Source organism: Hemiscyllium ocellatum, chromosome 11 (assembly GCF_020745735.1).
Source record: "Hemiscyllium ocellatum isolate sHemOce1 chromosome 11, sHemOce1.pat.X.cur, whole genome shotgun sequence".
NCBI classification, from domain to species: domain Eukaryota; kingdom Metazoa; phylum Chordata; class Chondrichthyes; order Orectolobiformes; family Hemiscylliidae; genus Hemiscyllium; species Hemiscyllium ocellatum.
In genome coordinates this window covers 14253658-14268132 of record NC_083411.1, presented here as the reverse complement: position 1 = coordinate 14268132, position 14475 = coordinate 14253658, and the positions used below count along the sequence as shown (strand labels likewise).

Here is a 14475-nt window from a genome sequence, read left to right as displayed (position 1 = left end):
GTGGCTTTTAACAAAGTCAAAAAGTAAATACAAAGGGTTTTGTTGAGATAAGAAATTCAAATATCTTAATAGATATCAGTGAAGATCAATTAAGAACTTGTTGATACTGCATAACTGAATGATATACTGAACTGATCGATGCATTAATCTACAGATTTCTATACAACAGGGTGCAGAGGGTCAGGAGATAAATGGCAACATGGCAATTGTGTGTTTATCGGTTATACGATGACAGACATTGTGATGCCTGAGAGTCCCTCTTCACACAGACAGGCCATTTGTGAATATGTTTAAATCAAGTTGCTATAATACAATAGGGAGCTTGATTGCAAACTAGTATCAATGGTTTATCAGAGGTTGGAAAGCCCAACAGGGGGATTCTAGTGACACTGTGGTAATATCCCTACCTCGCGACCACGAGATCCAGGTTCAATCCCTCCTACTTCAGAGATGTGTCTGAACAGGCTGATTAGAAAATATTGAACACAAAGATAGTGGTGGGGGCTGCCTGTTCTACAGGGTGAAGAGGCTTTTCCAGCACACAGCTTGTGGGTGAGATACTTAACTTTGCTCATGTTATGCAGCAAAATTCAATACTGAGCCACATAAAGCAGTCAGGGAACAATAGTTTATCAGGGGAGGTGATGGCCTACTGGCATTACGGTTAGCTTGTTAATCCAGAGACCAGGCAATGTTCTTAGGACCTGGGTTCAAATCCTGCCAATGGCAGGTGGTGGAATTTGAATTCAATAAATATGTGGAATTAGGCATCAGTTGATGAATCCAATGTTGATTGTCAGAAAAGCCCATCCATTTCACTACTATCCTTTTGTGAAAGAAGTTGCTGTGCTTCCCTGGTCTGGCCTACATCTGACCCCAGAGCCACAGCAATGTGGTTGGCTCTGAACTGCCCTCTGGGCAATTAGTTTGGGCACTCAATGTTGGAATTGTTTTGCAAAACACGAAAGTTCAGGATCAGGATTTAAACAGAGGAACATTTCAAAACCTTCAGAACATCGGGGAGTGAATACAGATGGGATCACTGACCTGATATGGAAAGTCCACCTTTGTTTGGGGTCGTCCATAATAGCGTAGCCTGGACTTGTGCATTATTCGCACCAGAAGACGTGGAAATCCAACATTCGTTCTCCAGGTCATTGACAGGTCTTGGAGGGAAATGAGTCCGAAGCCTGTCAGAAAACAATGGGAATGGAATGTTAGGTTTTCTTTCAAAATGAAAGGTGAAACATTAATTCTGCTTCTCTCTCTCTCTCTTTCCACAGATGCTGTTTCACTGACTGTGTATTTCTAGCAGTTCCTGCTTTTTAATCAATATTCACAGTCACCAATTTTAAAATGAGTTTGGATATGTATCGGTCAGTGGATAAGCATGGATTTGTGACGGTCAGATAAGTCTCAGTCTAATCCAGATGAACTGCCAAGGAAATCTCTAACATGGTGGACAGGGAAATGTCTTTGCACTGTCTGTATTGATCTACAGAAGGGACCTGAGAAAAGATTGTGAACAAAGCATCAGCACACAAAAAAACTGGAGGTAACTTTGTGACAAGTGTCAGTAATTTGCTCTAACTGTTCTCTAATTGGCACTGTGCGTCAAGTGATGTCACCCAGGCATCTGTAATGAGGCCTCGGCTTTTGATTACTAACATTAATGACTTGGATTAAGGATGAAGGATATCCACCTTCATCAGTTACACAACCTTTGGAGTCATTGTATGTAGCATAGATGTGAATGTGAAGCTACACAGGGATAAAATATAAAGTAAATGAGCAGAGCTATGGCAGATGGAGTTCAAGGTTTATAAAATCATGATGGGTATGGATAGAGTAAATAGACATGGTCTTCTGACTGGGTTGGGGGAGTCCAGAAATGGAAGGCATAGGTTTAGGGTAAGAGGGGCAAGATTTAAAAGAGACCTAAGGGACATGCAAAGGGTGGTGCGTGTATGGAATAAGCTGCCAGAGGAAGTGGTGGAGGCTGGTACAATTGCAACATATAAAAGGCACCTGGATGGTTACATGAATAGAAAGGGTTTAGATGGATATGGACCAAGTGCTGGCAAATGGGACTGGATTGGTTTAGGATATCTGGTCAGCATGGATAAGTGGACAGAAGTGCCTGTTTCTGTGCTGGACATCTCTAGGACTCTAAGTCAGGAAGGTGGTGGAATACTCCCCACTTGCCCAGATAGTGCAGCTCCAACAACATTCAAGAAACTTGACATCATCCAAGTCAAAGCATCCGACTTGACTCATACCACATCTACAAACATCCACTCCTGCCATGAGGATGTTGACTTGCTCACTGAGCTGAGTTTGATCTTAGATATTTCGCCACCATTCTAGTTTACATCATCAGTGAGCCTCCAGTGAAGCATTGGTGTTCTGTCCCACTTGCTATTTATGTGTCTGCATCTGCAGGGGTTGGTGATGTTATTTCCTGTTTTGTCGCTGGTTCTGTTTCTTTGTGGTTGGTATACGGGGTCTAACTTGACCTGTTTGTCAATGGAGTTCCAGGTCGAGTGCCAGGCTTGCAGCAATTCCTGTGCATGTGTCGATGTGGCTTGTCCTAGGATAGATATGTTGACAGGAATGAAGGCAACCAACAACACCAATACCATCAGCAAAGGCAGCACCCTCAACCTACTGGATGTGTGCCTCACAACTCACTTCAGCTTCAATGGCCAGATATACCAACAAATCAATGGAGCACCATGGGATCACTGATATCAGGACTAAAGAGCAGAAGCTGTCATGCAAAGACTAGAACACACAGCACTGCCTACTATCCAGCCGAAACGGTGGATTGACTATGTAGATGACAGCTTGATCATTGCCAAATGCACACAGCTAGAAGAAACCCATCAACTGGTAAACAACATCTTTACCAGCATACAATTCACCAAGGAAGAAGAGAACAACAACTGACTCTCCTTCCTGGATGGAATGGTGGAACACAGCTAAGTGGGAGCTGCAGACCAGTGAATACAGGCAGGCCACCCACACAGATCAAGTACTCAACTACAGTAGCAACCATCCCAACACCCACAAACAGAACTGCATCAGAACATTGTTCAAGAGAGCCACAACACACTGCAGCAGCCTGGAGCTGTGCAACGCTGAATAAAAACACCTGCACAACGTCTTCAGAAACAACAGGTACCCAGAAACCATAGTCTCCGCTGATACTTCCACGACAGACCACAACATGTCCGGACACACTGGTCACGCTGCCATACATTAAGGACATATCAGAAATGACCACCAGAGTACTTCGACTCTTGGGTATCATGGGAGCCCACAAACTAAGTATTACGACAGCTATTAATACGTGTAAAGGATCCCATACTGACAAACTATAGGGAGAAAGAGAGAACTGCAGATGTTGGAGATCAGACTTGAGAGTGTGGTGCTGAAAAAGCACAGCAGGTCAGGAAGCATCCGAAAAGCAGCAGAATCGACGTTTTGGGCATAAGCCCTTCATCAGGAATGAGGCTTGTGGGCCAAGAGATAAATGGGAGTGGGTTGGGGCGGATAGGTGGGAAGGAGGATGGACAGGTCAAGAGGGTGGTGCCAAGTTGGAGGCTTGGGACTGGGATAAGGTGGGGGGAGGGGAAATGACGAAACTGTTGAAATCCATATTAATCCCATTGGTTCCAGGGTCCCAAGATGGAAGATGAGGTGTTCTGGCGACGGGTGTTTAGGGTTTGGTGATGGAGGAGGCCCAGAATCTGCATGTCTTTGGGGAGTGGGAGGGGGAGTTAAAGTGTTCGACACTGGGGTGGTGGGGTTGGAACATGTGGATGCCCCAGGGATGTTTTCTGAAATGATCCACAAGTTGATGTAGAGGAGATCAAATAAGGTGCAACAGATACAGTAGATGATGTGTGTGGAAATACAAGTAAATTTCTGTCAGATGTGGAAGGATTCTTTGGGGCCTTGGATGGAGGTGAGGGGTGGGGGGGCGGAGTGCGGGTGCAAGTTTTGTACTTCTTCCAAAGATCACAATTTCCCCTCCCACGTGGTCAACGATATCCTCCAACGCATCTTCTCCATTTCCCGCACTTCCGCCCTTGAACCCCACCCCTCCAATTGCAGGGCAAGGTGTCAGGATGGGGTATGGGCGGGGGCATGGATCTGACAAAGGAGTTGCAGAGGGAATGGTCTCTCCCAAATGCAAATGGGGTGGGGTGGGATCTGTTTGTAGGTGGGGGAAGTGTTGGAGGATAATGTAATGTATCTAGACGTTGGTGGGGTGGAAGGTGAGGACTGGGGGGTTTCTGTCCTTGTTGCGATTGGAGGGGTGGGGTTCAAGGGCGGAAGTGCGGGAAATGGAGAAGATGCGTTGGAGGATATCGTTGACCACGTGGGAGGGGAAATTGTGATCTTTGAAGGAGGCGGCCGTCTGGGATATTCTATGGTGGAATTGGATGTCCTGGGAGCAGATGTGGCGGAGGTGAAGGAATTGGGAATAAGGGACGGCATTTTTGCAGGAGGCAGGGTGGGAGGAGGTGTAGTCCAGGTAGGTGTGGGAGTCAGTGGATTTAAAGTAGATATCCATTGTTAGTTGGTCACCGGAGATGGAGTTGGAGAGGTCCAGGAAGGGGAGGGAGGTGTCCGAAGTGTTCCTGGTAAATTTGAGGTCTAGGTGGAAGGAGTTGGTGATTTTGATGAACTGTTCAACCTCTTCGTGGGCACTACCTCATGCTCCTCAGATACCTTCCTCCCCTTCCTAGAACTAACCATGGACATCTACTTTAAACCAACTGACTCCCACACCTACCTGGACTACAACTCCTCCTACCCTGCCTCCTGTAAAAACGCAGTCCCTTATTCCCAATTCCTCTGCCTCTGCTGCATCTGCTCCCAGGATGACCAATTCCACCATAGAAAATCCCAGATGGCCTGCTTTTTCAAGGATCGCAATTTCCCCTCCCATGTGGCCAACAGAACCTTCCAGGGTATCTCCTCCACTTCCACACCTTCACCACTCCAATCGCAACAAAGACAGAAACGCACCCCCCCCCCCGCCAGTCCTCACCTTCCATCCCACCAATCTCCAAATACATTGCATCACCAATTCTGCCACCTACAAACAGACCTCACAACTAGGGATACATTTTCCTCCGCACCCCTGTCAGCGTTCCGGAGACATCATTCCCTCTGTGATTCCCTCATCAGATCCACGCTCCCCCCTACCAGGCCATATCCCACTCCCAGCACTTTCCCTGCCAGTACAAGGAGTGCAAAACCTGCACTCATATCTCCCCTCACCTCCATCCAAGGCCCCAAAGGATCCTTCCACATCCATCAGAAATTTACTTGTACCTCCATACACATCATCTACTGTATCCGCTGCACCTGGTGTGGTCTCTTCTGCATCAGGGAATCAGGATGCCAACTTGCAGATCATTTCAAAGAACATCTCTGGGACATCCACATCAACCAACCCCACCGCCCCATGGCTGAACACTTCAACTCCCCCTCTCACTCCACCAAGGACACATAAGTCCTGCGTCTCCTCCTTCGCCAAACCCTAACCACCTGATACCTGGATGAAGAACACATCTTCTGTCTTGGGACCCTGCAACCACACAGAATTAATGTGGATTTTACCAGTTTCCTCATTTCCCCTTCCCCCCAACCCCACCTTATCCCAGTCCCAAGCCTCCAACTCAGCACCACACTCTTGACCTGTCCATCTTCCTTCCCACCTAACCACTCCAACCTCCTCTCTCACCCATCACCGTTCCCTCCAACTTCATCTACCTATCACATACCCAGGTACCTTCTCTGCAGTACCACCTCCCTCCCATTTATCTCTCAGCCCCCTTGGCCCACAAGCCTCATTCCTGATGAAGGGCTTACGCCTGAAACATTGATTTTCCTGCTCCTCAGATGCTGCCTGACCTGCTATACTTTTCCAGCACCACACTCTCGACTCACAACCAACAGAACCAATGTTATACACAAAATTCTGTGTAAAGACAGTCAAAAGCACTAGATAGAGCAAACAGGAAGGAAATTAGCCACCAAGAGATATGACCAGCTACCACTTGAACAGACACACAGACAATGAAGGACACAAATACGACTAGGACAACATATCCATCAGAGGACCAAACAGAGACGTGCACAGGAACTCCTGGAAGCCAGGCATTCAACCCGGAACTCCATTAACAAACATTTCAAGTTGGACCCCATATAACAACTAAGAAACAGAGCCAGTGACAAAAACGGAAATGACACAACCAATCTCAGCAGCAGCACACATATATAAATAGCAACTGGGACAGAACACCAAGGCTTCACTGGAGGCATACTGATGATGTGACCTAGAATGGTGATGAAATGTCTGCAAACAAATTTACCAACTCTGAGCAAGTCAACATCCTCATCCACAACCTGAGCTACAAACTTTCTTGAATATTCTGAGCTCCCTCTGTCTCGAACGCTCAGTAGCAACAGTGTGTACTATCCACAAGATGTATCTGCTGAAGTTCACTGAAGATCCCCAGACAGAACCTTCCAAACACACAATCACTTCCATCCAGAAGGACAAGGACAGCAAATACATGGGAACACCACCACCTGCAAGTACCTCTCCAAGCCAGTCACTATCCTGAATTGGAAATATATTGCTGCTCCTTCACTGTCACTGGGTCAAAATCCTAGAATTCCCTCCCTAAGGGCATTGGGGTCAACCCACCCCACAGGGACTGTAGCAGTTCAAGAAGGCAGTTCACCCCCACCTTCTCAAGGTCAACTACAAGTGGGCATTAATGCTGCCCAGCCAGCGTTGCCTACATCCCATGAGTTAAATTTTAAAAAGTGCAAGGTCACTCACTCTGGACCTGAGAAAGGCAGACTACCCTACTCCACAAAGTCAGCCTGTAAGGACAGAGAGCCCAGACATTACACTCTGTCAAGTTTTTATCCATGGAAATACACATGATAAATACGCAACTCTGAACAGTGATGTAAAACAGTTAGCGATTGAATGATAAGGGTTAGTGTTTTATTAAGCAATTATAAAGAGAATTGAGCTTTGAGTACATTGACTTCTGTTAGTATGTAGGTGCCCATTGCCATCCCTTAGCCCCATTAATGTTTACGACTGATTAAAGCAGACAGGTAAAACAATAATCTGACATTATATACCATATTGAAAAAATGCAGCACTACTACCATCATATAGGTTCGTGTGATTTTGTCAGATACACCGGCATTCTGCAGATGAAGCAATTCAAAAGTAACTTTTTTTGATGGACATCATTGGTCTGAATTAACCTCTGGAGTTCCCTTGAAGCTTGCAGATTACTGTCAAGGTGAGAGTGGTGCTGGAAAAGCACAGCAGGTCAGGCAGCATCCCAGGAGCAGGAAACTCAATGTTTCAGGCAAAAGCCCTTCATCAGGAATCATTCTCATTCCCGATGAAGGGCTTTTGTGTAAAATGTTGATTTTTTCTGCTCCACAGATGCTGCCTGATCTGCTGTGCTTTTCCAGCACCACTCTAATCTTGACTCTGATCTCCATCATCTACAGTTCTCATTTTTGCCTGCTTGCAGGTTACTGTCTACTGTAGTCAGCAGCCTGCAAGTCTGCTTGTTTCCCTTACTAAGGGCACAAAAACTTTGCCCACCTCACAATCATCTGCTAGTTTAATTGAACTGAGCAATTATTAAGAGAATTGGGCTTGGAGTACATTGACTCCTGTTAGTATGTAGGTGTCCATTGCCATCCCTTAGCCCCAGCTTGAGGCATTGTCCTCTCTTTATTGTCAATGTACAGCAGCAGCAATGTCTCCCTAGCATCGCCAATAGGCATCTGGTCTAAAACAGATTGCTGTACAATGCTCATGACACAGATTTCAAGCCTTTAAAGCCAAAATTAGATGCAGAATCAAACTTGCATCTTCCAAAGGAAATCTGCTGCCCTGTACCACTAGATAGGACTTAAAGGAACATACTAACATTTTATTAGATTGAACATATGTGGAGTTTGCACGTTCTCCCCGTGTCTGCGTGGGTTTCCTCCGGGTGCTCCGGTTTCTTCCCACAGTCCAAAGATGTGCGGTTCAGGTGAATTGGCCATGCTAAATTGCCCGTAGTGTTAGGTAAGGGGTAAATGTGAGGGTATGGGTGGGTTGCGCGTCGGCGTGGACCTGTTGGGCCGAAGGGCCTGTTTCCACACTGTAAGTAATCTAATCTAATCTAATCATATCTGTTAATGCTGAAAGGGTACAATTTCAATTGTTTAAATGGATACGCTTTAAACTGATATATACATTCCAAGCTTCAAACTCAACTTTGCCTCTTTTTACAGTGAATCCCCTGTAAACATCCACCACCAAACAATAATTACACTCCCACTCTATATAGAATGCCCACATACCTGTTTACTGTAATTCACCCTGGTATCCAGCACATACAAGGAATGATGAGAATTGTTAGCTGCGTGAGAAATATGAGTGACCTCTTCAAGAACCTGTGTTATCACTGCGACAAGGTGAATGTGCATCTCAAAAATGAGTGGCTAGGACCGTTCATATATACCAGAATTCTGGTCCTTTAAGGCAAGTCTTGAACTAGCTTTAAAGAATTCATTATCCCCTTACAATTGCCAATACCAGTAAAGTCTCCACTTCTTCAGACAGCACCTTCCAAACCCACGGCCACTTTCACTGAGCAGGACAAGCATAGTAGATAAATAGGAGCATCGCCATTTGCAAGTTCCCCTCAAAGCCAAACACCATCCTTACACTGAAATATACCTTCAGCATCACTGGGTCAAAGGTTAAGAATTGCATTCCTAAGAGCATTGTGGGTCGACGTACAGCACATGGACTATAGAGGTTCATAAGACCATAAGACCATAAGACATAGGAGTGGAAGTAAGGCCATTCAGCCCATCGAGTCCACTCCGCCATTCAATCATGGCTGATGGGCATTTCAACTCTACTTACCAGCGTTCTCCCCGTAGCCCTTAATTCCTCGAGACAACAAGAATCTATCGGACTCTGCCCTGAAGACATTTAGCGTCCCGGCCTCCACTGCACCCTGCGGCAATGAATTCCACAGGCACACCACTCTCTGGCTGAAGAAATGTCTCCGCATTTCTGTTCTGAATTTACCCCCTCTAATTTTAAGGCTGTGTCCATGGGTCCTAGTCTCCTCGCCCAACGGAAAAAACTTCCTAGCATCCACCCTTTCTAAGCCATGTATTATCTTGGATGTCTCTATTAAGTCTCCCCTTAATCTTCTAAACTCCAATGAATACAATCCCAGGATCCTCAGCCATTCCTCATATGTTAGACCAACCATTCCAGGGATCATCCGTGTGAATCTCCGCTGGACACGTTCCAGTGCCAGTATGTCCTTCCTGAGGTGTAGGGACCAAAACTGGACACAATACTCCAAATGGGGCCTAACCAGAGCTTTATAAAGTCTCAGTAGCACAACGGTGCATTTATATTCCAACCCTCTTGAGATAAGTGACAACATTGCATTCGCTTTCTTAATCACGGACTCAACCTGCATGTTTACCTTTAGAGACTCCTCGACTAGCACTCCCAGATCCCTTTGTACTTTGGCTTTACGAATTTTCTCACCGTTTAGAAAGTAGTCTATGCTTTTATTTTTTTTGCCAAAGTGCAAGTCCTCGCATTTGCTCACGTTGAATTCCATCAGCCATTTCCTGGACCACTCTCCCAAACGGTCTAGATCCTTCTGTAGCCTCCCCACTTCCTCAGTACTACCTGCCTGTCCACCTAACTTTGTATCATCTGCAAACTTCACTAGAATGCCCCCAGTCCCATCATCCAGATCATTAGTATATAATGCGAACAGCTGTGGGACACCGCTCGTCACCGGCTGCCATTCCGACAAAGAACCTTTTATCCCAACTCTGTCTTCTGTCAGACAGCCAATCCTCAATCTATTCCAGGAGCTCACCTTGAACACCATGGGCCCTCACCATGCTCAGCAGCCTCTCGTGTGGCACCTTATCAAAGGCCTTTTGGAAGTCTAGATAGACCACATCCATTGGGGTCCCCTGGTCTAACCTACTTGTCACCTCTTCAAAGAATTCCAACAGGTTTGTTCAGGAGGGCAGCTCACTCCTACCTTCCCAAGGGCAACTAGAGATGGCCAATAAATGCTGCCCAGCCAGCGATAACCATGTCCCATGAGTGAATTTAAACAAAAATCCAAATCCCAAACATTTGGGATTCACCTTTGGAATCTTGGGTGCTGGTTACATGAGAATTCCGGATGCTTGTGAGCAGATAACGGGAATTTGCTGTCATTAGTCAATATTTAATGTGGAGCTGTCAAGGGGCCCCAAAGAGATTTAAGAAGGTAAGTATTAAATAGACCCTACGTTCCCTCCAGTCTGATCTGCTGCAGCATCACCTTCCTACACGATCCACAGATGATTTGGTTTCCTTACTAACCAATTATCTATTGATCTCTGAACAAGGGTTCCAAACATTCCACTTTACCCCTTTGGGACAGCACATTTCAAATTCCCACAATGGTTTGAGTGAAGAGATAGTTCACCTCTGTATCTGGATAGTCTCAGAATAAGAGGTTGTCTATGATTGCGAATTTTAGATTTCCCAGTCAAAGAAAACCTCCCCCAGCACCTGCCCTCTGAAAGCCCTTTCGAATCTTAAATGTTTCAGTGAGATCATCTCCCATTTGACTACATACCAGACCAGTGACAGACAAACTGAAGCCCAGTTGGAAATTAACCCCAGCCCACATTGTACAAACCTTTCGGGAGGTAGGGTCCATCATGTTTGTCTCTCCCATGGAGGTGGGACAAATGCACATGGCACAACCACGGAGAAGACATCCTTTCCACATCCACCCTGCCAGGTTCCCTCAGGAACATTTATGTTTCAACTAAGTCACCTCTGAATCTTCTAAATCCCAAAGGATACATGCCCAGGCTGTCTAGCATTTCTTCATAAGGCAATGCATCCATCAGACTAACACCCTTTCATAAGTACAGTGGCCAATATTGTATGCAGTAGAGAAGATGCAGTCTCACCACCACCCTGTATTTCTGGATGTAGCTTTCCCACACCCTAATGCTGACCAACTGCATGTGACAGACACAGCAACCTGTCAATGTGAAACCTTGGCAGAGTCAACTTTGTCAAATCCTGGTGTACAGCACACACAGATGAAGAACATCCAAAAATAAGAAATCCCCATTCACTTCTTGATTAAAAAACAATAGGTCAGTTAGCTCAGTTGCCTGGATGGTTGGTTTGCACTGCTGAGTGATGCAACAGTGTGGATTCAATTCCTGCACTAACTGAGGTGACCATAATAATATGTTCGACAATATGGTGGAATGTAAAATGGAAAGTGAGCTCACCTTCAAGTGGGACATTTAGAAATGGTGGAGTCTTGGAGCCAATCCATTCTCTGCCACATGGGTCATTGTTATTCCACAAGGGTAAATAATGAAGCCGTCCCACTCTCAAGGGGGTTTCTGTCTGCAAAGTCCTCAGAAGATCCCTTCCCCTCTGGGACGTCGTCAGGCTGCGGAGGGGCTCGATGCTCAGAGAGGGGATACTCAAACTGGGATCGCACTGTGCAGCTGCCAGCTCCAGTGCCTCAATCTGCAGGAAGCACCGGTTCAGCCTTTTCTCATCCTGCACCAGGTTGCAGCGGGTGATGTGGATTCCACGGCCCGCTCTCAGACAGTTCCGGTGAACCAGGGAATTCAGGGCAGGAGCCAAGTGACACTTCACGTGAGCAATCCCATCAGTCACTGTCACGTCAAAAAGGTAACTGGAAGCCGATCGGGATCTCTCCTCATTCCCAGGGCCTCGCAGGTATCGCTGGATGCTCACAACAACCAGAAGTTTGGAGGTGTCGGGAAATACGGGATACAAGGCGGTGGAAGTTGTAAGCTGCTCCAGAAGTGAGACAAGTGCAGATTTGTCCCTTTCCTCTGCACCACCTTCGAAGCGAACACTGGGGGTAGAACTGTCTCCCAACTCAGCCAACATCACCTAAATACAGCACAAGAGCATCCAGAGATCAACAAACTTACATACCCAACAGTGACATTTTAACAGGAGGGAATAAACAATGCAACTCCAAACCTGAGGAATGGGTTGGAATTGTTCCTGAAACTCTCACTAAACATTATCGACATCGGACAAATTACAGCAGCTCATGTCGGAAATGTTACTGCAACTTGTACTAAGGATTAGAATGGCATGTTTTGTTTCTGAACAAATTTAATTTTGTTTGTATTTGGCCCTCAAGTGAAACTTTCAATTGAAAATTTGACTTTCCCAACCTTAAGGAGGACTTTCAACAAGGCCTCCACTGGAATAGTAGTTGGGCTTAATTAAAGAAGCAGCTCAAACCAGTTCCTCTATAAGTGGATCAGACAAGCCTTTTTTTGTTAGGAGCATATGAAACTAGCTAAATTAGTACAACTTAACACTTGAGTGCAACTGAAAATAAGTGTGCGCTGGAGTTAGGGGACCAAAGAAGGAAGGGGCAGGGGCAGGGACAGCAGAGATTATTCATTGAATTTACTCTTTTTAATTTTTTTGAGATTGCAGGAATTGGTTCCACCCCTGCCACGAGAAGAAAATTTAGTTATTAAATGGGTATCTAGTGCTTAAGGTTTATTCCATTCCTAATATTCAATGTAATATGGCAACGAGTGGGAATGTTCAAAAGTTATATTAAAATATAAGTCAAGAGAAAGTTGAATAAAATGATTAAGCCATTTAACTCTGTGGGAAGCTAGAGAAGCGATAGATGGGCCTCTTGCTGAGATATTTGTATCATCGATAGTCACAGGTGAGGTGCCAGAAGACTGGAGGTTGGCTAACGTGGTGCCACTCTTTAAGAAGGGTAGTAAGGACAAGCCAGGGACTATAGGCCGGTGAGCCTGACGTCGGTGGTGCACAAGTTGTTGGAGGGAATCCTGAGGGACAGGATGTACAAGTATTTGGAAAGGCAATGACCGATTAGGGATAATCAACATGGCTTTGTGCGTGGGAAATCATGTCTCACAAACTTGATTGAGTTTTTTGAAAAAGTAACATGAGGATTGATGAGGGCAGAGCAGTAGATATGATCTATATGAACTTCAATAAGGCATTCAACAAGGTTCCCATTGAGAGACTGATTAGCAAGGTTACATCTCACAGAATACAGGGAGAACTAGCCATGTGGATACAAAACTGGCTCAAAGGTAGAAGACAGAGGGTGGTGGTGGAAGGTTGTTTTTCAGACTGGAGGCCTGTGACCAGTGGAGTGCCATAAGGATTGGGGCTGGATCCTCTACTTTTTGTCATTTACATAAATGATTTGGATGCGAGCATAAGAGGTAAAGTTAGTAAGCTTGCAGATGACACCAAAATTGGAGGTACAGCAAAGAAGGTTACCTCAGATTACAACAGGATCTTGACCAGATAGGCCAATGGGTTGAGAAGTGGCTGATGGAGTTTAATTTAGATAAATGCGAGGTGCTGTATTTTGGGAAAGCAAATCTTAGCAGGACTTATACACTTGATGGTAAGGTCCTAGAGAGTGTTGCTGAACAAAGAGACCTTGGAGTGCAGGTTCATAGCTCCTTGAAAGTAGAGTCACAGAAGATAGGATAGTGAAGAAGGCATTTGGTATGCTTTCTATTATTGGTCAGAGTATTGAGTACGGGAGTTGGGAGGTCATGTTGCGGCTGTACAGGACATTGGTTAGGCCACTGTTGGAATACTGCATGCAATTCTGGTCTCCTTCCTATTGGAAAGATGTTGTGAAACTTAAAAGCGTTCAGAAAAAGAGTTACAAGGATGTTGCCAGGGTTGGAGGATCTGAGCTATAGGGAGAGGCGAACAGGCTGGAGCTGTTTTCCCTGAAGCACGGAGGTGGAGGGGTGACCTTATAGAGGTTTACAAAATTATGGGGACATGGATAGGATAAATAGACAAAGTATTTTCCCTGGGATGGAGGAGTCCAGAAATGGAAGGCATAGGTTTAGGGTGAGAGGGGAAAGATATAAAAGAGGCTTAAGGGGCAACTTTTTCACGCAGAGGGTGGTATGTGTATGGAATGAACTGCCAGAAGAAGTGGTGGAGGCTGGTACAATTACTACATTTAAAAGGCATCTAGATGGTTATATGAATAGGAAGGGTTTGGAGGGATATGGGCTGGGTGCTGGCAGGTGGGACTAGTTTGGGTTGGGATATCTGGTCAGCATGGACGGGTTGGACTGAAGGGTCTGTTTCCATGCTGTGCATCTCTATGACTCTATGACTCATTAATTAGAACACATTTTGGATGTGCGATATGACACAGCTGCAGTATGTGGGAGCTCCTGGATGCGCGTTTGGTCCAGTGGTCTACCATAAGTGATTGAACTGTGAGCAGTGTCAGCTCAGAGTTAATGATCCAGAGGCTGAACTACCGATAC

At 45.6% G+C, this 14475-nt stretch overlaps 1 protein-coding gene across 1 annotated transcript in view; it reads right to left on the bottom strand.

The window, feature by feature from the left end:
* The window catches only part of radx (RPA1 related single stranded DNA binding protein), a 77594-nt gene that overhangs the window by 60401 nt on the left and 2718 nt on the right, over positions 1-14475 (bottom strand). Inside the window, exons 2-3 of the mRNA XM_060832028.1 lie at positions 11410-12052; positions 1048-1190 (exon numbers count right to left, since the gene is read on the bottom strand). Coding sequence (XP_060688011.1) covers positions 1048-1190; positions 11410-12049 — 783 coding nt within the window. The 5' untranslated portion in view covers positions 12050-12052. The remainder of the gene's footprint in view (positions 1-1047; positions 1191-11409; positions 12053-14475) is intronic.